General features: G+C 65.2%; 1 protein-coding gene across 1 annotated transcript; it reads right to left on the bottom strand.

Moving 5' to 3' along the window:
• Window positions 1-18,125, bottom strand: LOC140902036 (protein jagged-2-like). The gene is made up of 13 exons (XM_073321646.1): window positions 17,961-18,125; window positions 15,251-15,553; window positions 9,059-9,122; window positions 8,018-8,272; window positions 7,717-7,777; window positions 6,300-6,430; window positions 5,700-5,819; window positions 4,625-4,738; window positions 3,667-3,780; window positions 2,839-2,885; window positions 1,705-1,881; window positions 1,177-1,279; window positions 1-779 (listed from the first exon to the last, which is right to left on the bottom strand). Exons 1-13 carry the CDS (start codon window positions 18,015-18,017, stop codon window positions 466-468), a joined length of 1,860 nt encoding a protein of 619 aa, XP_073177747.1. The 5' UTR covers window positions 18,018-18,125; the 3' UTR covers window positions 1-465.
• Between the last annotated feature and the right edge of the window lie 2,220 nt (window positions 18,126-20,345).

A 20,345-nucleotide genomic window follows, 5' to 3' on the forward strand; every position in this document is an offset into this window, starting at 1 on the left:
TATAGCAGTTGCATTTCCCTCGTGCCCACTCCACTTCCACTGTGCAGCTCACTGGCCAAGGCCTTGCAGCCTGGCAGGGAATCCTCACCAGCCAGCCTGTTACCTTGTGCTGGAGCTGCAGATCACTGGCAGGCCAGGCTCCTTCGAGGTGGTGACCCAGCTACCACGGGCATCCGGTTCCCCACCCCTGGCGAGCTTCCACCTGTGTGATGAACTGGGGCAGCCTCAGCTGGCTGGTCTGAATTACCCCCCTCCAAGGGGCACCCCGCTGGGTTGGTGTGGTGGGGCGAGGAGAGTGAATGTGCCCCCCTGGCACAGAGGGGCGGTTAAGGTGCTTTAGCAGAGCTGGGGGGAATCAGGGGGCATGAGGGTCCCCAGGGCAGGGACGAGCCCACCCCGATTCCTTTATACCACGGCATGGGCGGGGGGCAACGTGGGTCCAGCCCGCTCTCCCCCCATGCTGGATCAGAGCTTGGGCTCCAGGCCGGCCGGCACATTGAGTCCATTGAGCTTGGCTCTTTCCAGGTTGGAGATGTCCATCTTGGGGAGGCCGTGGGGCAGGGGCAAGGGCAGCCCCCCCTTGTCCAGGGGCTGGCCATGGTCCCCCCGGGTGGCGTTGTGGATGAGGTGCGGGGCGTTGTTGGCCAGCAGCTCCTGCGGGGGCAGTGCCCGGCCTTTCCGGCGGGTCCACAGCACCAGGAGGGCACAGAGCAGGGCGGCCAGGAGGGGCAACAGCGCCAGGGGCAGCAGGGCATAGAGCAGGGTCTGGCCAGTGGCCTCTGCAGGAAGAGAGAGTGGTGAGCAGGGAGCGCCAGGCTCACGGTGCCAACCGCCCCCTGAATCCCCAGCCCTGGGCCTCTGCCCCATGCCCAGCCTTCCCCCCACCCAGAGATAGCTCCCTGATCCACCCCTCCCTGCCACGGCACCAGCGGGGCTCTGTCGTCTCCTCCCCAACCCACCTGCGCCAGCCTGGAGCTCCCTGCCCCTCTGCCTGGCATGGTGCCCGCCCTCCTCCCCCTGCCCTGGCACCATTCTCAAAACACCTCCCTGCCCCTCCCGCACCTGTCACAAACCCAGAGCTGCCTCCTCCCGCCCCCGTACCTCCCCCATAGGGGCTGCCAATACGGAACCACCCCCAGGGCAGGTTAAACCCCCGCTTCCCACGCCTGGCCATACCTGTGCAGCCCCCCTCCGGGCAGGAGCACACGTAGCTGCCTGCCCCGCCCAGGCACGAAGCCCCCCTGGGGCAGGGGTTCAGGGAGCAGAGATCCAGCCAGACCTAGGGCACAGGGAGAGCAGAGATAGCAGGGCCCAGCACTGCCTGGCTGGCACCATGCTGCGGGGTGGAGGTGGGCAGGGAGATTGCCAGGCCAGGGGGCCTCTGGTCTGTGCAGCCCCAGTGGGCTGATGCAGTCCCTCCGTTCCCCCCAGGCTGGATTTGGCCCATTGAAACCGTACAGCCTCTGTGGGTCAGGTTCACGGTCCCCATTTTGTAGAGGGGGGAAACTGAGGCACAAACGCGGGTTTGGGGGTGGGAAGTGACTTGCAGAGGGCCACGTGGGGGAACCAGCGGCAGAGCCAGCAATAGAACCCAGGAGTCCTGGCTCCCAGCCCCTCCCCCCTGGCTCTAACCTCTAGCCCCCACTCCCCTCCCATCTCTGACATGGCTCCTGCCTCTCCTCACCAGATCCTGGTGGCTCTTACCTCACAGAAGGGCCCACTGAGGCCAGGCGGACAGCTACACACCACCCCCTGCCCTGGCATCTCCTGGCACCGGGCTCCGTGCTGGCAGGGGGTGCTGGCGCAGCCCCCCAGCTCCGTCTCGCAGGCCTCGCCCGTGTAGCCAGGGGGGCAGGAGCACACGTGCCCGGTACCCACCGCCTGGGGGGGACAGTGGACAGGGAGGAGGAGCATTGTCATTGGCATAGCAGAGACCAGCTCCCCACGGTGACAAGACCCCACAGCGACATGGAAACGGAGCCCCCCAGGGGCAAGCTGATGGTCACAGTCCACTTGGGCAGGAGGGGGCTGAGGGAGGCGGAAACACCCCGTCCTCAGGGGCTGGGGCGTGGCCAGTTCAGGGCAATGCCCATTCCCATTCCCACCCCCCCCCCCAGCAGCAGGGGGACGGGGCACCATGAGTATCCACGGCCATCAGCCTTTGGAGTCCCCCCAAATCCATCCCCTCTCTCCCCAGCCTTTGGGGTCCCCATGTCCACCCCCTTCCCCATCATCATTTGGGGTCCCCCCACTATCCATCCCACCCCCCCACCAGCATTTGGGGTCCCCCCGGTGTCCATCCCCTTCCCACCCCCAGCCTATGGGGTCCATCATATGTCTGTGCCCTCTCTCCCCAGCCTTTGGGGTCCCCCGTGTGTCCATCCTCTTTCCACACCAGCTTCTGGGGTCCCCCCAAATCCATCACTTCTCCCCCAAGCCTTTGGGGTCCCCTGTGAGTCCATCACCTCTCCCCACCAGCCTTTGGGGTCCCCCCAACATCTTTGCCCATCCCCCACCAGCTTTTGGGGTTGCCCCTGTGTCCATGCCCATCCCCCACCAGCCTTTGATGGCCCCCCAGTATCCTTGCCTATTCTTCACCACTGTTTGGGGGCTCCCCATGTCTGTCCCCTCCCTGCAGGGGCTCTGCACATTCTCTGGGGACCCTCCCTTTCCCTGGCCCAGGCTGCAGTGGGAACATCACTGAGCTGCTCTTGGGGTGGGGAGCTAAGCGGGGAGGTGCTGCCTCCAGACTGGGCGAGGAGGGGTGATTCCTGTGGCCGGGGCGGCTCCCCCTGCATCCCTTCCCAGAGCAGCAGAGTCTGAGGGGCGCACACCCACCTGGCACTGCCCCCCATTGCGGCACCGCCCCTGGCAGCCGTCGTCTCCTGCAGGTGGAGAGGAGCCGGGGGTCATGGAGAGACGAGGCAGCGCGGGGGGTATCCTGGGTGGGGAGCAAGCCGAGCACCCCATCTGCCTTGCAGCCCCAGCTCACCTTGGCAGGGGCATCAGCTGCAAGCCATCATGGGGCCCCGGGACCCACCCCCTTGGTCCCCAGGCATCTGGCAGGGCTCTCCCACTGCCGGGGGCGGGGGGTACGGACCAGCCAGCAGCTTTGGGCCGCTACTGGCTAGGGCAGGATTCAAACTGGCAACTCACATGCCCCATCATGGCTCGCAACCAACACCGTACCCTAGTAATGGAACCGATTAGCATCGGCCAGTGGCATTGGCCTGGGAACGAGTGGCCCGATTCTCGGTCAGGCTTAGGCCCCCTCCCATAGCGGAAAGCGGGGGGGAGCAGCCCCTTGGGACCCCCTGAGCCAGTGGGGAGTGGGCGTAAGGGCTCTGATCCCAGCCCCCGGGTGCAGGCTGCTGTGGCTATTCTCTGCCCCCCCAGGACCCATAGGGGGCAGATCGGGAACGTGGCCAGAGCAACCTGCGCTGTGGCTATTCTCACATTCCCGGCCATCGAAGCTCCCTCCTGGTCCGACTCCGCCCCCTCCCAGCCCTGGCCTGGCCCTGCCCCCTCTTGGCCACGGCCGAGTCCCAGCCACCCTCTCCTGGCCAAACCTGGGCTGTGCCCCCCGCCTCACCGGCCCCAGCCCCAGCCCCAGCCCCAGCCCGAGCCCGGCCCCCCACAGCTCTGGCCCACTGGTCGCTCTCTTACTGGTCTCGCAGTTGGGGCCGGCCCAGCCCTCCAGGCAGTCACAGAAGTAGCCCCCGATGAGGTTTTTGCAGCCCTGGGCGTGCACGCAGGGCTCCAGCTCACACTCATTGGCATCTGTGGTCGGGGGGGCTGGGGTCAGGGCAGATCGCGGTCGAGGGTGGGGAGGCTGCTGGCCCCTCATGGGATCAGTGTGGGAAGGTGGGATCAGTGGGAAGAGCCAGACGTGTCCCCCCAGCACCTGCCCCGTCCAGCCCTTGGCTTGGGGATTGGGGATCGTGGGCCCTTGTCCTGCTGGGAACTACCCCGACTCACTCACACCACCCAGTGGGCATTGGCTTGCAATGCCCCCAAGGGTCTGGTGCCCAGCTCAGACTGGCCATTGTGCAGTGAGCAGCCCCGTTTGCCAGCCACGCGGCTCCTCTCCCACCACAGGGATGCTGCTGCTTCCCCTAACTCCCCACCGACCACACATCCTCTGGGCCTCTGTTGCCCTTGGCAGGGTCCGAGCTGGCTGTGGGTTCTTGGATCTGCACAGCTGGGGAGGGCGGGGGGGCACATCCAGTCCTGGGTGCTGTTTGTGGGGGGAGAGTTCACTGCCCCCTGCTGCAGACTCACAGGAAGGGGAGGGGGACAGTACCCACAGCACAAGGGTGTGGGGGGCAGAGGGGAGGTGACTGGGGGGGTGCTGTGTCAGGGCAGGGGGGCAGGAGGGGGGTGCCACGGGGCAGTGTCAGGCTGTGGGGGGCAGGAGGGAAGTGCCACAGGGCAGTGTCAGGGTGTGGGGAGCAGGAGAGGGTGCAATGGGGCAGGGGGCAGTGTCAGGGCATGGGGAGCAGGAGGAAGCTGCCATGGGGCAGTGTAAGGGCATGGGGAGCAGGAGGGAGGTGCCATGGGGCAGCATCAGGGCATGGGGAGCAGGAGGGGGTGCCTGAGCTCGGTGCCCCAGGCTTAGCCTCACCCAGCTGGCAGGTTTTACCGGTCCATTGGGGCAGGCAGCTGCAGCTGAACCCATCCGGGAGGGGGTGGCAGGTTCCGCCGTGGGCGCAGGGCTCCGGCAGACACTCGTCCAGCCCTGCCAGGGGAGGGAGTGATTAGGGAGGGCGGGACCCCAGGCATCCCCGCAGCGAGTGGGCTGGGCTCAGCCAGGCCCACAGGGCCCCCCAGGGCTGGACCGGTGCCCTCCCTCCAGCCATGGCGTCATGCCAAGCGATGCTGCATGTCCGGCTGGGCGGGGGGGACCCTGGGAGCAAGGCCCGGTCCTGAGGCAGGAACCCCTTCCCTCCCAAGGCCGGTCAGGGACAGCCTGGGTCAGGGATCCTGCACCACAGTGCTATGGGGCGACCTGAGCCTTGGGGGGATCCATCCCCAGTGGGGTCAGCCCCGGCCGCCAGGCCCCCAACAGCCTCCTCCACCCTACCCCCACAGCTTCCTTTGCCCCACTTGCGCCCAGTCCCTCTGTCTGATCCCCTGCCCCCCAACTGAGCCCATCGCGTCCCCCTCTCCCCAGCCACTTGACTCCCCACAGAACTCCAGGCCCCCAACAGGAACTCAACCCTTTTCCCCCAGGGAACCCCAAATCCCTAACAGCATCCCTGGCCCCCAGGTCTTTGCCCCTGGCCCCCTGAACTCCCCATCTCTCTTCCCTCATGGCCTATAACAATGCCCCTTTAGCCCCCAGTAGGACCCCCATACCCCCTGGTTCCCTCCTGCTGGTCTCCCTACCATTGTAGCTCCATCCCCCCCAGGCCTCCTTTAAGCCCCCCTCTCCCTCTCTCCTGGTCCTCACCAGGGCCCCCCTAGAATTCCCCCATTCCCAAGAGACCCCCAGACCCCTAACCTTTCCCCTGCAGGCTGCCAGCCACTGCTGCTGGGCCCTAGAGCCTTCATCCCAATTGGGCCCCCAGGGACCAGCTTCCCCCACCCCGTGGGCACCCCAGCACTCACGAGAGCAGCCATGGGGACAGGCGGAGAAGCTGGGGTCCTCCCCAAGCCAGCCCTCTCCCACCCCCGTACAGCGCCCGCTGCCCCCTCACCCCTCTCGCAGTCCCGGCCCCGGAAGCCCGCGGGGCACAGGCATTGGTACTCGTCCGGCTCCACGTTGGTGCAGGTCCCGCCATTCCGGCAGGGCCGGTGGGAGCCACAGTAGTTCAGGTCTGGGGGGAGAAGGGTTCGGCTCAGCTCCAAGCAAACTCCACTGACCCCGGGGCTGCCCTGCTGTCCTTCCAGGGAGAGGGAACCCAGCCAACTCGCCACAGGGGGCGCTGTGGGGAGCGGGGCAGGGGAGCTGGCTGTGGGGGAAGCCCTCGACCACTTCAGTCCTGGCCTCTCCCAGCAGGGGGCGCTGTGGGGAGCGGGGCAGGGGAGCTGGCTGTGGCAGGAGCTCCCGGCTACTCCAGCCCCGGCCTCTCCCAGCGGGGGGCGCTGTGGGGAGCAGGGCAGGGGCACTGGCTGTGGCAGGAGCTCCCGGCTACTCCAGCCCCAGCCTCTCCCAGCGGGGGGCGCTGTGGGGAGCAGGGCAGGGGCACTGGCTGTGGCAGGAGCTCCCGGCTACTCCAGCCCCAGCCTCTCCCAGCGGGGGGCGCTGTGGGGCGGGGGCTGCAGGGCGGGACACACCCAGCCACCCAGCTGCTCACCCTTGTCGCACAGCAGCCCGCCCCAGTTGGTGTCGCAGTCGCACTTCCAGGGCTCGGTGCAGGTCCCGTGCAGGCAGCCGGGGAAGGGGACGCACTCGTCGCAGTTGGAGCCCGTCCAGCCGTAGTGACACCTGGGCAGACAGACCCGGCGTGGGGAGAGATGGGCGCACATCGGGGGCAGCCTGGCACGGAGTCGCCCGCAGCCACAGCCACGGGTGTCTGGTCTGGGGACCCCGGGAACGTCTGCATGGGGGCAGCGGGGGAGGAGGCTGCCTCTGCTCATGACCAACCCCCTTCCCCCCCCACCCAGGTGGGGTGGGCAGGGGGCAGCTGGAGCCCCAAGCGGGCAGCAGAGAGTCAGGCGATGCCATATGGGTGGTTGTTAGGGAGGGTGCTGGGCAGGGAGACGAGGGCAGCTCCCTGAGTGGAGTCTAGTGGTTAAAGGGAGGCGGGGGGCTGGGAGCCAGGACTCCTGGGTTCTATCTCAGCTCTGGGAGGGGTGTGGGGTCTAGTGTAGAGGGGGGCAAACTACGGCCTGCGGGCCACATCTGGCCTGTGGGACCCTCCTGCCTGGCCCCTGAGCTCCTGGCCCGGGAGGCTCGCCTCCCTTGCAGCCTCAGTGTGCTCTGCTCCAGGCAGCGTGGTAAGGGGGCAGGGAGCAGGAGGGGTTGGATAGAGGGCAGGGGAGTTGTGGGGGTGGTCAGGGAGCAGGGGATGGTGGATGGGGCAGGAGTCCTGGGGGAGCCGTCAGGGGGCGAGAAGGTGGGGGGGGGGGTCGGATAGGGGTCGGCCATGCCTGGCTGTTTGGGAAGACACAGCCTCCCCTAACCAGCCCTCCGCACAATTTTGGAAACCTGATGTGGCCCTCAGGCCAAAACGTTTGCCTGCCCCGGTCTAGCGGTTAGAGGAGGGGGGCTGGGAGCCAGGACTCCTGGGTTCTATCCCTGGCTCTGCATAGGGTGGGGCAGGTTTGCCTGGGCTGTTTCCCTGCCCTGCAAAGCCCCCAGGCGTTGCCAGGGAAGGAAAAACGCCCAGAGTCCCCTTCCCTGACCTGCGCTTCCCCCCTCCTGGGCCCAGCCCAGCCGACCGCTCCCTCCCCAAAGGGCAGGAGGCAGCGGGCAGCCCTGGCCGCCGGCACTTCCTCCCGTCCTGCCCAGTGGAGAGTCTGCCTGGCAGCAGGGGCAGGCCTGGGTTGGGCAGAGGCTGCAGGAGGCTGGGAGGGGACCCCAGCAGCCTGCCAGGGAAGCCACACAAACAGCACCCCACATCCATCTCCGCTCTCCCTCCAGCTCCATCCCATCCCTGGGGTCCCCCACCCACTTCCCTAGGGGGCTGAGGTAGGAAGCCAGCGGGGGAGTGGAAGGGGATTATGGAGGGGGCCTGAGGAAGGGGGCAGATGGGGGCCCCTCTCACTCACTTGCATTCTCCAGGCTCCTCGCAGAAGCCATGTAGCTCGTGGCAGCCCTGGTGGCAAACGGCTGTGAGAGAAATGGTGGGGGTGGGGGCATTAGGGGCAGGGAATGCCCCCCGTCACCTCCCCCTTCTTCCATCTGTGGACACCATGCCCCCCTCCCATTCCCCTGGGCACCACGCCCCCCTAAGCGCCCCCTTCTGTTCCACCCCACTTCCCAGCCCCCCCCCCCCCGCTCCCATTTTCACGTGCCTCCCATCTCCTGCCCTTCCCTGCAGGCACCGGGCCCCCCTGCCCCAGCACGTACCCCGAGTGCACGCCTCTCCCGTCCAGCCGTCCAGGCAGACCTTGCTGCCCGCGGCGTCGCAGCCGTGGTGGCCGAAGAAGTCGTCGCGGGGCCGGCACAGGTGGTTGCAGGCGGGGCCGTAGTAGTGGTGGGCGCAGCGCACCCGCAGCCGGTACTCCAGCGCCGTGCCCCGCCCGTGGTGCCGGAAATCCTGCCAGCCCTCGCCCGGGTTCAGCATCCCCGACCGCGTCACCCGCTCCACCAGGGACCCCCCGCCTGCCGGAGAGGGGAGCCCGTCACTGCCCGGCCTAATGTGCCCTACACCAGCTGCACCCCTCCCGGGGGGCTCCAACATTGGCTGGCTCAGGGGGATGGGCAATGGGACGTGGGGCCTTTCCTCTCTAGGGGCACCGGCTCCAATCCGGCCCCAGGGTGGGGACGGGCTGGCTCAGGGGGGTGGGCAATGGGACGTGGGGCCTTTCCCCTCTAGGGGCACCGGCTCCAATCCGGCCCCAGGGTGGGGACGGGCTGGCTCAGGGGGGTGGGCAATGGGACGTGGGGCGTTTCCTCTCTAGGGGCACTCGCTCCAATCCGGCCCCAGGGTGGGGGACGGGCTGGCTCAGGGGGGTGGGCAATGGGACATGGGGCCTTTCCCCTCTAGGGGCACTGGCTCCAATCCGGCCCCAGGGTGGGGACGGGCTGGCTCAGGGGGGGTGGGCAATGGGACATGGGGCCTTTCCCCTCTAGGGGCACTGGCTCCAATCCGGCCCCAGGGTGGGGACGGGCTGGCTCAGGGGGGTGGGCAATGGGACATGGGGCCTTTCCCCTCTAGGGGCACTCGCTCCAATCCGGCCCCAGGGTGGGGACGGGCTGGCTCAGGGGGGTGGGCAATGGGACGTGGGGCCTTTCCCCTCTAGGGGCACTGGCTCCAATCCGGCCCCAAGGTGGGGGACTGGCTGGCTCATTGTGGTAGGGAATGGGACATGGGGCCTTTCTCCTCTAGGGGGCGCTGGCTCCAATTTGGCCCTAGGACAGGGGGCTGGCCAACTTGGGGTGCCTCACCCGGGGTGCCGGGGCCAGTGATGTTGTCAGCATCCCAGGCTTCCAGGATCAGTGAGTACGAACGCTGGGGGATCAAAGCACAAGGTTAGAGGGGCCAGGTGTCACTGACCAACCCCCACCCCCCAACTCGTGATCCGATTGCCCCAGGGCTGGGGAAGTGGGCAAGGGGTGAGACTGAGCGGCTCTGCGACCTAACGCCTCCTGTCCCAGGGTCTATGAGCTCTCATGGCTGGGTGGGGATACTTAACCCCACCGCACAGATGGGGAAACTGAGGCACACAGAGCTGGCATCCTGACTCCCAGCGCCCCCCCCTCGGCTCTAATCACTAGACCCCATTCAACTCCCAGACCTGGGGATACAACCCAGGAGTCCTGACTCCCAGCCCCACGGCGCTAATCTGCTAGACCCCCACTCTCCCACCCCCAAGCTATGGATAGCGCCCAGGAGTTCTGCCTTCCATTTGCTACGGGGAGGCCATGCCGATCAATTCCTGCCTGCTGTGGGAGGAGACTGATGATCGCTGGGCATTTTCAGAGTTGTACATACTTTGTTGTATGGCAATTGTCTCCTCTCCTCCCAAGAGGTGGCTGCACTGTTACCTAGGTGCCATGCCTGCTGCATGCGGCGTGGGAGCGCAAGGTGCTGCACAAACGGAGGACAGCATGGGAGACAGCCAATAAACCACAGCAATCCACAGGGGATCAGCGTCATCATCCCCATTTCACAGGTGGGGAAACTGAGGCACGGGGCGGGAGGGACATGACTGAGCTCCTCCAGCAGCACAGCTGGGAGCAGAGCCCGGCTCTTTCCAAGCCAAGGGGGGGCTAGCGGATGGAGGTTGTCAAAGCAGGTCCGGTGTCAGGGAGATGTCTCAAAGTTCAGGGCACTGGCGAGGTCCGTCATGGCTCTCCTGTGCCACACCCTGGTGCCAGAGCTTGAGACCAGAGGGGCAGCTTGAAGGTGCCTGGCTGGGGCATGGGCACTGAGGGGAGATGGGCAAAGAGGGGGTCCCCCTTGCCACCTCGCTTTGGTCTGGAGTCACTCCAGAGGCTTCCGCTCAGAGAAATCCCCGGCTGCCTCCTGCAGCTGCCGCTGCCTGAGCCAAAACATTCCTTCTGCCCACGTAACGTTCCAGGTGTGGCCCAAGCCAGGGGGCTCCCTGCCCTCGCCCCTGCCAGTGCCCCCTGGGCCCTGGCGAGGGTGTCAACCAGACGTGCTGCCTCCTTTAGCCGCAGTGACGGAGCCGATTTCCCTTCTCACAGGCACCTGGGCACCGACCCGTCACCCGCTCCCATGGATACTGCATGTTCCCAGCCCAACCCACCCTGCTGCTCCATCTCTGCTTACACTCAGAGGCTGGGGGCGGTGGGGTCCCCCCTCCCCTTGGGGTTCTGTAACACTTGGGGGAAACAACCACACTGGGGACAGAGCTCAGCCGCTGCAAATGTCACTCCAACTAAAGGAGACTCCCTGCGAGCAGTATAGGGGCCGTGACACACGGAGCAGCGGGTTCGATTGAACCCAGGAGAGGGCAGTGGCACACACACACACACGGTCTCCCTGGGATGCCATATCAGAGCAATGGGTCCTTTCAGCCTGGTAGCCCCTCCCCTCACTCTCTGACAGGAGAAAGGTGGGGGCACCATGCTCCCTTCCCCTCACCCACACTCCAGGGACCCCTGGACGGGTCCCCCCACTAACATCCCCTTCTAGCAGCATCCTGGCCCTGTAGCAATCCTGCCTGACTCCCTGGTCAGTGCCCGGTGAGAGGGGGGAGCCCTGTGTGTGTGTGTGTGGGGGGGCTGCAGCAGAGGACCCCCCAGGCTCTGCCCATGCCCAGCAGCCTCGCCCCAGACAGAACTCCCTTATGATTCCAGCCCAGCCTCTTCCACTCTGGAAGGAAAGGGGGCTACCCCATATATGATTGCCCCTCCCCCACCAGCTGCTGCCACCCATCCCCCATGGGGTTCCGCCTCCCCCCACCTCCCCGTGGATGTGGGGAGACCTGGGATGGGAGACCAGTCCTCTCCTGGAGGCTGGCAGGGGCATGATGGGGGCAGGCATGGACCCGGGGGAGCCGCAGGGCTGGGGCAGGGGAAGGAGGTGGCTCCCAGGCCTGAGGGCTGCCTGGGGGGAAGGCAGGGGTCAGGCAGCCCAGCAGGGATCAAGAGCCGCCTCTGCCCTCCCCTGGGTGGCAAGATGCCAACGCAACTGGGTCTGTGCCGCCCAGCATCGGGGAGAGCCACAGGCGGAAGGATACAAATGGGGGGTGGGGGGCAGTGAAAAGCCCCTAGATGAGGAAGGATATGAGCAAGGTGAGTAAAGGGGCCTCTAGAGGTGGAAGGATACAAGGGGGGGAGCGAAGGGTCCCTAGAGGGGGAAGGATATGAGCGAGGGAGGGGGGCAGTGAAGGGGCCCTAGAGGCAGAAGGGTATTAGTGGGGTGGGGGGGAGTGAAGGACCCATAAAGATGGAAGGATACAAGGGAGGGGGGCCAGTGAAGGGGCCCCTAGAGGTGGAAGGATATGAGGTGGGGTGGGTGATATGGTCAACATGTAGGGCCAAAGCAGACACAGTTTGTCCTGGGCCCCTCCCCCAGCTGAGCCCCAGGCATGGCCCCCCCTCTCCCCCCCCGCGTCAATTCTCCAAACACCCCTGCAGCTGAGGCAGCCCCTGCGTCCACTGGCAGAGCAACCCCCCCCAGCAGAGGGGGCACGTGACAGCAGCCAGCAGGGTCCCCACCACCATACCAGATGGGGGCCCAGGAAAGGCTGGAGCAGAGGATGATGGGTAGCTGTAACCCACTGTCCTGTCAGCGCTAAGCTGGGGGCTCCGGCGCTGTGAGCTTCCCCACAGCAGTGCCCTGTCCCTGCCCAACCAGGGACTCTGGTAGTGTGAGTTTGTTTCCAGTGAGTCTCATCTGGCATTTCCCAAGGCACCGCTGCGGGACAGCTCACCGCACCCGAGGCCCCGGTGGGGGCACTGCTGCGGGGAAACTCGCCACACATACTCCCCTAGCCCAGCCTATAACAGCTGGCACATCCGCGCCCTTGCTGGCTGGTTCAAGGGCACAGGATGGGTGCAGGGTAAGTGTCTTCCTTGTAATTAGGGAAGTTATTTAATTAAGTTATTTACCTTCTGCTTCCCCCCTGGGTGTGGGTGTGGGATGGGGGCGGGGCCGCAGTCCCAGGCAGCGTCTGGTACACAGGCCCCATGGGCTAGGTGTGACGGGCTGCACTTCCCACTACTGGCATCTGCCAGAAACCCTGTTCCATGCAGGGCCGGACCTGCCTGGCGCTGCAGAGGGCCCTGGGCTCCAGCCCCACCCAGGGTCCATCAGCAGCCCCCGCCACAGTGGGGTGGCTCAGAGGGTGGGAGTGGGGTACGGAGTAGAATGATGCCCCCCACCACGGGGCGCGGGCAACCTTGGCCTATCTCACACGTGTGTGCACTGACTTGCGTGTGCTCACAGGCTGGCCCTGCGCGGGCTGCACTGAGCAGTCGCAAAGGGACACTGTCCTACGGTGAGGTAGCAGTTACTGCTATAAAGGCAATCTCCAGCCGGATGCTAGGGGGCGCTGTCCTTCACTGGGCCCCGCCCCATTTCCCAGCACCTCAGCAGGATGCTAGGGGGCACCGTCCCCCTGCACCTGGCCCTGCCCCATTACCCAGCACCTCAGTCGGGCGCTAGGGAGCGCTGTCCCCCCTCACCTGGCCACACCCCATATCCCAGCACCTCAGCAGGGCACTAGGGGGCACTGTTCCTCACCTGGCCCCGCCCCATTTCCCAGCACTTTAGCAGGACACTAGGGGGCTCTGTCCCCCTCACCTGGCCCTGCCCCATTTCTCAGCACCCCAGCAGGGCACTAGGGGGCGCTGTCCCCCCCACCTGGCCTCACCCCATGTCCCAGCACCTCAGCAGGGCACTAGGGGGCGCTGTGCTTCTAGGCCCCATCTCCGGTTCTTCCCCGCGGCCCCCTCCAGCCCATCCCCCCATCTCAGCCCGTGACTCAGTGCTGGGGCCCATGGCATGAGGCCCCTGGGCACAGCCGGCAGCCAGTATCTCGGGCACGCTCTAAGGGAGGTTGGGGCTGCCCTGCTGATGAAGGGCCCCGGGCCCCGGGCCCCGCGCTGAGCAGCAGCCATGGCCAGGTAGACAGCGGCGAACTCAAACCTGTGCCGGGGGCTGGAACCTGGGGCGCAGCTAGGGCTGGGTGCTGGAAATGGGATTGCAGCAGAGGGCTCTTGGGGGGGGTACAAGGAGCAGGGCAGGAGTGCAGGCGGCGTGGGGGGATCTCCTGGCTACTGCAGTCCCAGACTCTCCCAGCAGGGGGCACTGTGGGAAGCAGGCCAGGAGCTGGCTGTGCGGGATGGCGCGTGAGCCCAGGACCTGGTCCTGGCGCGCTGAGATCCGCAAGCAGCGTTGGATCCTGGCCCTGGGAAAGGTCACGCAGGGCGGGCTGCTGACCCCTGGGGCCGAAGCCCGGCCAAGGCTCCAGGAAGCCCCATGCCACCAGGGCGGGTCATGGGCCCCCAGCGTCCCTCGGCCGGAGGTGCCTGGGCCAAATGAGTGGGCAGAATGAGCCTCTCTGCATACAGATCAGCTGGGCCTTTTGTGTGCATTCATCTCTGCCCGGCCCTCTGCCCACAGCTTCACCGAGCGCATCGGAGAGAGCCGGATGGAGATACCAACTCTGGGGGCGGGGGGAGTGGGGTCCAGTGGTTAGAACGGGGGCGAGGGGGGCAGAAGCCAGGACTCCTGGGTTCTGTTGCCAGGTTTGCAAGTACAAGATGGTGCCAGAAGCTCTCTTAGCCCAGTGCAAGGAGGATGCAGAGAGCTGGGGGCGGTTATGAGGGGAGGCCCAAAGCAAGGGCAGCAGGGAACCCCCCCCCAGCTTCCACAGAGAAGGGGTGAGGGCAGGGAACGCACAAGCAGAGAGATCGATCCAGCCCCTGTGAAGGGGTCCAGCTTCTCGTGGGCTAGGGAATGGGCAGTGGGCTGGGAGCCCTGGGTTCTGAGCCACTGCCCCATCGTGCCTCAGTTTCCTCTCCCCACTCTTTGTGTTTTCAGACTGCGAGCTGTTCAAGGCAGGGACTGTCTCGTGCTCTGTGCCTGTGCTGGGGGCTGCCGTGCGACGCCTGACAACGCTGCCCGATGGAAGTGGCTTTGGAATGGAAGTGGGAGAGTGAAGGGCCGGGATGCCGGAGCTGGCCGGAGCCCAGGATCGATAAATCACGGAGCAGGCGGGGCCACCCACTAATTCATAGAGATGGAGAGAGATTTAGCATCTGCCACAGTCTCCTGGGGATCCGGGCGAGACGAGAGACCAGACACACCACTGTCCGCAGCTCCACCCCACTGGGGGCCTCCTCGCACCATTGCCTGAGAGCTGAGCTACATGGCCCAGCAGTCCTGACTCCCAGCCCGCCCTGCTCTAACCACTAGACCCCACTTCCCTCCCAGAGCTGGGATAGAACCCAGGAGTCCTGGCTCCCAGCATCCCCCACCCTAACCACTAGACCCAATTCCCTTCCAAGGCTGGGGTAGAACCCAGGAGTCCAGGCGCCCAGCCTGTTGCTCTAACCACTCAACCCCACTCCCCTCTCCACATCTGTTGCTCACAGCTGTGATGACAGTTCAAGAAGCACGTTCTGGGAGTCCTGGGCGGCTTACAGCAAGGATCACTCTCCCAGCCCATCCTTGCTCTTAATGAAGCCTCTGGAGGGGACCCCAGGCCGAGGCGTGATGGGTGGATTGGGGCTGGCAGGGTGGATGGCCCCATCTCCCAGGGGCTCAGCGAAGGATGCTGGCAGCAGCCCCAAGTGGAGAGCTTGGGAGAACCCCAGGGCCTGTCTGCACCTAGCAGCCTGGATAAACCCCGCCCTTGCACACCCCGGCCAGATAAACCCCGCCCCTTGCACACCCCGGCCAGATAAACCCTTCACCCTTGCACACCCACGCCAGATAAACCCTTCACCCTTGCACACCCAGGCCAGATAAGCCCCGCCCCTTGCACACCCCGGCCAGATAAACCCCGCCCCTTGCACACCCACACCAGATAAACCCTTCACCCTTGCACACCCAGGCCAGATAAGCCCTGCCCCTTGCACACCCAGCTCAGCCCAGAGCTGCTGCTGCCTAGGCTGACACCGCAGCCCCCGCCCCCAGTGGAAGAGCTCAGGGGCCCTTACCGGCCAGGCGAACTGGAACGGCATGGTGATCCTGCCTGCATGCTCTGCGCCCTTCCTGGGCTTGGCCGCGAAGGTGTTGCCCCCCAGCACGGGGGTGGCGCCGGCCCCCAGCACGCAGGGCCCCCCAGGGAGGACACGCAGCTGGTACTCCTTCAGGCAGGCCCGGAAGTAGGTCCGACACTGCTCCCCAGCAGGACATGGTGGCTTTGCCCCGCCCCGGCAGCAGTGCCCGTCTGCCAGCACCCCCTGCTCGTTGTGCAGCAGCCGGATCTGCAGCTCGAAGGTGCCAGCCGCTTCGGGGACCTGGAAGTGGAGAGGAGCAGGTTAGAGTGGGTCAGAGTCCCCCCCACCTCCGCATCTCACCTCCTGGTCACTGTGAGTGCAGAACCCCCCTGCTCTGAAAGCCCAGCTCTTCCCATTGTGCTGCAGGCACGAAGGGAGAATCCCTCGCCAGCTCTTAGCAGTAGAGGGCCCATGACACACACAGCGGTGCTGATTCCATCCAGCAGGGGGCAGCGGCATGTGCACGCTCTTTGCAATAGCAGAAGCAGCCCCTCGCCCGTTGCCAGCCCCAGCTGTCGTCCAAGGTGAATAAAGCCTGTGATGTGGGGGTTCGCGATGATCTCGGACCTCCAAGCAAGCAGTGGGCTGGGGCGAACTCCCGCTGGGCATCACTACGAGGGATTGATTGGGGCCTGGGAACTGGACCCAGCTCAGGGAATTCAGAGAGATGGCTGCCAACTTCTCTCCCGGACCTGGCTTCACCCCACAGTTCTGGGGCTTTCCAACGGCTCCATGGGGATGCAGCCACCTCTAGGGTGGAGGGCAGTATCCAGGCAGCGTGTAACGCTGTGGGGAACACCGACCCTGACACCCAGGCAGCTCATGCAGTCCCTAAGCCCTGAGCCCACCCCACAGAGCCCCCTTTCCTCAAGGGCTGGGGTGTGGGTCGAGGCATTCTGCACCTGCTGCTGTGCCCCTCATGTCAGCCCCTCCAGCTCTGATCCCAGCAAGCCCAGAGCTGAGCGCAAGGAAAAGGGGGCAGCAGGGGGAGGGGGGCAGGGAATATTCTCACCCCACCAGATCTTGCCCCGCCCCAGGGCACCAGGGCCCCACCACATCGCTGCAGGAAGGAAAACAACCTCCTAGGGAACTGCAGGGCGTTGCTGGTGGTTTACAAGCCTGGCTTCACCTCCACTCTCCTTTCCTCTGAGGGAGGGGTGCCTGGGCCTTTGATGGAGTCTCAGCAGCTGCCCCCCTGGGTGTCCCCCATCCCCTTGCAGACCCACCTGGCCCCCTGGCAGGTCCCCAGCCTGTGCTGATGCCGGGGCTCAAACCCTGATCTCCCAGGGAGATTGGTTCGGAGGAAGGGGGGAATTGGGACCGGGGACCGTTTCTGGCTCAGGGCAGGGAGACGCCAAACCCAAGATCCAGTGGGCCCCGCCCCTTCAGCTCAGCCTGCAAGCCCACCCCGAGGAAACAGGATCCACCGTTAGATGGAGTAGCAGGCCCAAGGCAGCAAACATACTGAGATCCTCGCCCCATGCTAAGGTGCAGTTGTCTCTGGCGTGGGGTGCAACAGCTGTTTATACAGGGATCCCTCACCCAGCACTGAGATGCAGCCACCTCTGGGGTGGGGCGCAGCCACTGTTTAACAACACGGGACTGCCAAGAAGACGCCTCCAGCCAGCTGAGCCCGCAGCGGGAACGGGGGCAAGTCGGATGGAATCACCGTCAGCGGATTTAGCCAGCGGGACGCCTGGGGTCACATTTGCGACAGGCCGGGCGCTCCAGTCGCTATGACCCTGGTCGAGCGTCTCACTTGAAAGCCAGCAGCACCCTCCAGGACCACGGCACCCGCTAGCACCCTGCGGGGCTCTGCACTGACCCGGAGGGGAGAGCGCCCCTTCCTGAGCCCCCGGCCTGGCTCCCTGCAGCCCCCTGTGTTTCCTCAGAGGTCTCCCATCCGAGCACCGAGCCAGCCCAGGCGTGGCAGACGGGTGCCGGCTGGAATGTGCCAGAATGTGCCGGGCAGGGCTCAGACCCATGGGCAAGGAGCGGCCTGGACACGGAGGTGCTTGCCCAGCCCCCCCCCTGTTTCCCCCCCCCCCCCCGCTCTCAGCAGAAACAAGAATTCAGGGGGCCCCTTTCCCCAGCACCAAATTCCCTTCAGTGTCTCGAGGGCGAGGCAGGGCCCAGGTGCCCCACAGAGGGCTGGGCCCACTGGGCAGACAGGCTGGTGCGGGATGGGTGTGAACGGACCGAAGGGGAGCGGGGAGGGAGGGGCTCTGACCCATTGGATGGGCTCTCACCAGCCGGGGTTCCCAGCGTTTCCCCTCACCTCAACTTTAAATCCTACCACTGCAACTTATGCCACACCCCATCAGGGGGACGGGGGGGCAGGGCTACGGGGGGTGGGGGGGCCCACGCCTGGAGGCCACCCATTGGGGTGCCTGCCCGGGCCAGCGACCCCCTTGCTCCTTGCCAATTCCAAGCACCCCATGGGCAGGGGCGCGGCCTTCCCAGGGACCCCTGCTGTGCTGTGGGGGATGTGGGCTCCCCCTGCCAGGGGGACCAGCCCCCCCAGGGTCCCCCTGGCCCCCCCCCAAGCCAGGGAAGGGCTGCCCCATGGACCCAGGCTTCCGGAGAGTGGCAAGTTCCCAGACAAAGGGCAACCCAGGGCGGGGGGGGGTCTGGGGGGGGGACTCACCTGGGGCCACATCTGAAGCAAGAGGAGGCAGAGAACCCAGCCGCTTCCCGGCCTCATTGTCTCTGGCTGGCCGCCTCCCGGCGCGCTGGCTCCCCCGCCACACCTGCCCCCCCGGCCGGCCCCCCCGCCGCCGCCCGCCCCCCCAGGACAGGGGCGTCCCAAGCGCGCTGCTTGCGGGGCATATAGAGGCCGGAGCCACCCCAGGCACTGGCTGCCTCCCCAGCCCGGTCCCCGCGGCGCTGAGCGGCTCCCAGCCGGGTGCGTTCGCCGGGAGCCGCCTGACATCATGCAGGATGGGGTGGGGCCAGCCCCGCACCCGGCCAAGTCATTAAGAACTTTCCCTGCTAATGAAAGGAGGAAGCTGGTTTCCTCCCCCCGGCCCCCGGCCCCCCCGCCCACGGCCTTCGCTGGCAGGAGCAGGCCGGGGGGGGGGATAAGGGGTTCTTGGGGAAACTGTAGGATCCATCCATCCCCCCCTGCACACACACACATGGGTCCATCTTTCCATGTATCTATCCATCCATCCATCCCCTCTACGAATCCATCCATCCCCTCTATGCATCGGTCCATCCATCCGTGCACCCATCTCCCCCTCCCCGCATCAGTCCATCCATCCCCACTATGCATCCATCCATCCATCCATCCATCCATCCATCCATCCATCCATCCCCGCTATGCATCAGTCCATCCATCCATCCATCCCCCACCGCGCATCCACCTATCTCCCCCCCGCATCAGTCCATCCATCCATCCCCACTATCCATCCATCCATCCATCCATCCATCCATCCATCCCCCCCTGCATCAGTCCATCCATCCATCCCCACTATGCATCGGTCCATCCATCCATCCATCCATCCATCCATCCATCCATCCATCCATCCCCCCCCCACATCGGTCCATCCATCCATCCCCACTATGCATCCATCCATCCATCCATCCATCCATCCATCCATCCCCCCCTGCATCAGTCCATCCATCCATCCCTGCTATGCATCGGTCCATCCATCCATCCATCCATCCCCCACCACGCATCCACCTATCTCCCCCCCCCCGCATCAGTCCATCCATCCATCCCCTCTATGCATCCATCCATCCCCACTATCCATCCATCCATCCATCCCCCCCCACACACATCGGTCCATCTATCCATCCATCCATCCCCCGCCACGCATCCACCCACCTTCCCCCCCCCCGCATCGGTCCATCCATCTATCCCCTCTATGCATCCATCCATCCATCCATCCATCCATCCATCCATCCATCCCCGCTATGCATTGGTCCATCCATCCATCCACCTATCCCCCCCCCGCATTGGTCAATCCATCCATCCCCTCTACTCATCCATCCATCCATCCATCCATTCCCCCTACACATCCATCCATACCCGCTATCCATCCATCCATCCATCCATCCATCCATCCATCCATCCATCCATCCCCCCACACACACATCGGTCCATCTATCCATGCATCTGTCCATCCATCCATCCATCCCCCCTACACATCCATCCATCCCCCCATGTACCCATCCATCCCCCCCCCCATGCATCGGTGCATCCATCCATCCCCCCTATGCATCGGTCCATCCCCCCTTATGCATTGGTCCATCCATCCCCCCATCACATCCATCCATCCCTCACCACTACGCATTGGTCCATTCATCTATCCCCCATATGCATCAGTCCATCCCCCCTGTGCATCAGTCCTTCCATCTCCCCCAATACGCATCGGTCCATCCATCCCCCTTATGCACTGGTCCATCCATCTATCCCCCCTATGCATCAGTCCATCCATCCCCCATATGCACCGGTCCATCCATCCACCCCGCATATGCATTGGTCCATCTATCCATCCATACACACCCCCTCCCACACACATCAGTCCATCCTTCCATCACCCCTCCTACCCCCATCCATCCATCCATCTCCCATAGGCATCAGGAGTCTTCTTCACTTCCTGTCCTAAACTGTAATGCGGGGGAAGAGGTGACTGTTTTAACGCCGGTTGAGCAATCTTGGTCTAAACAGCTGCCCTCTCTCTGCCCAAAGAAATGAGGACAATGGGTGTGTGATTGAAGAATAAATAGCTGCCACATCCACCCCAGAGTTGGCTGCATCTCAGTGCAGGGTGAGGGATCTCTGTGTAAACAGCTGCTGCACCCCACCTCAGAGGTGGCTGCATCTCAGTGCTGGGTAAGGGATCTCTCTGGGTCACGGGTTAGGTGTTTTGGGATCCTCCAGGATCACTCGTGCGGCACACACAGTAAAGTTACAGCCAAGTGCCACCCCTAAGCGCACTTAGAACAGCAGGGCCAGAGAGACGCCCTGGGTGACCCTCGCCTGCCCGGACTGGGAACTACAGAGCCTGAGAAAAACGTAGGGTTG

The sequence above is a fragment of the Lepidochelys kempii genome, chromosome 23 (genome assembly GCF_965140265.1).
Source record: "Lepidochelys kempii isolate rLepKem1 chromosome 23, rLepKem1.hap2, whole genome shotgun sequence".
NCBI classification, from domain to species: Eukaryota; Metazoa; Chordata; order Testudines; family Cheloniidae; genus Lepidochelys; species Lepidochelys kempii.

Excerpts from the sequence above, each read along its gene's own strand:
- LOC140902036 (XM_073321646.1), bottom strand. The coding sequence starts at position 18,017 with ATGAGGCCGGGAAGCGGCTGGGTTCTCTGCCTCCTCTTGCTTCAGATG. Across the intron at positions 9,123-15,250 it reads CGTTCCAGTTCGCCTGGCCG|CGTTCGTACTCACTGATCCT; the intron begins GTAAGGGCCCCT and ends TTGATCCCCCAG. Across the intron at positions 3,781-4,624 it reads CGGTAAAACCTGCCAGCTGG|ATGCCAATGAGTGTGAGCTG; the intron begins GTGAGGCTAAGC and ends CCCCGACCACAG.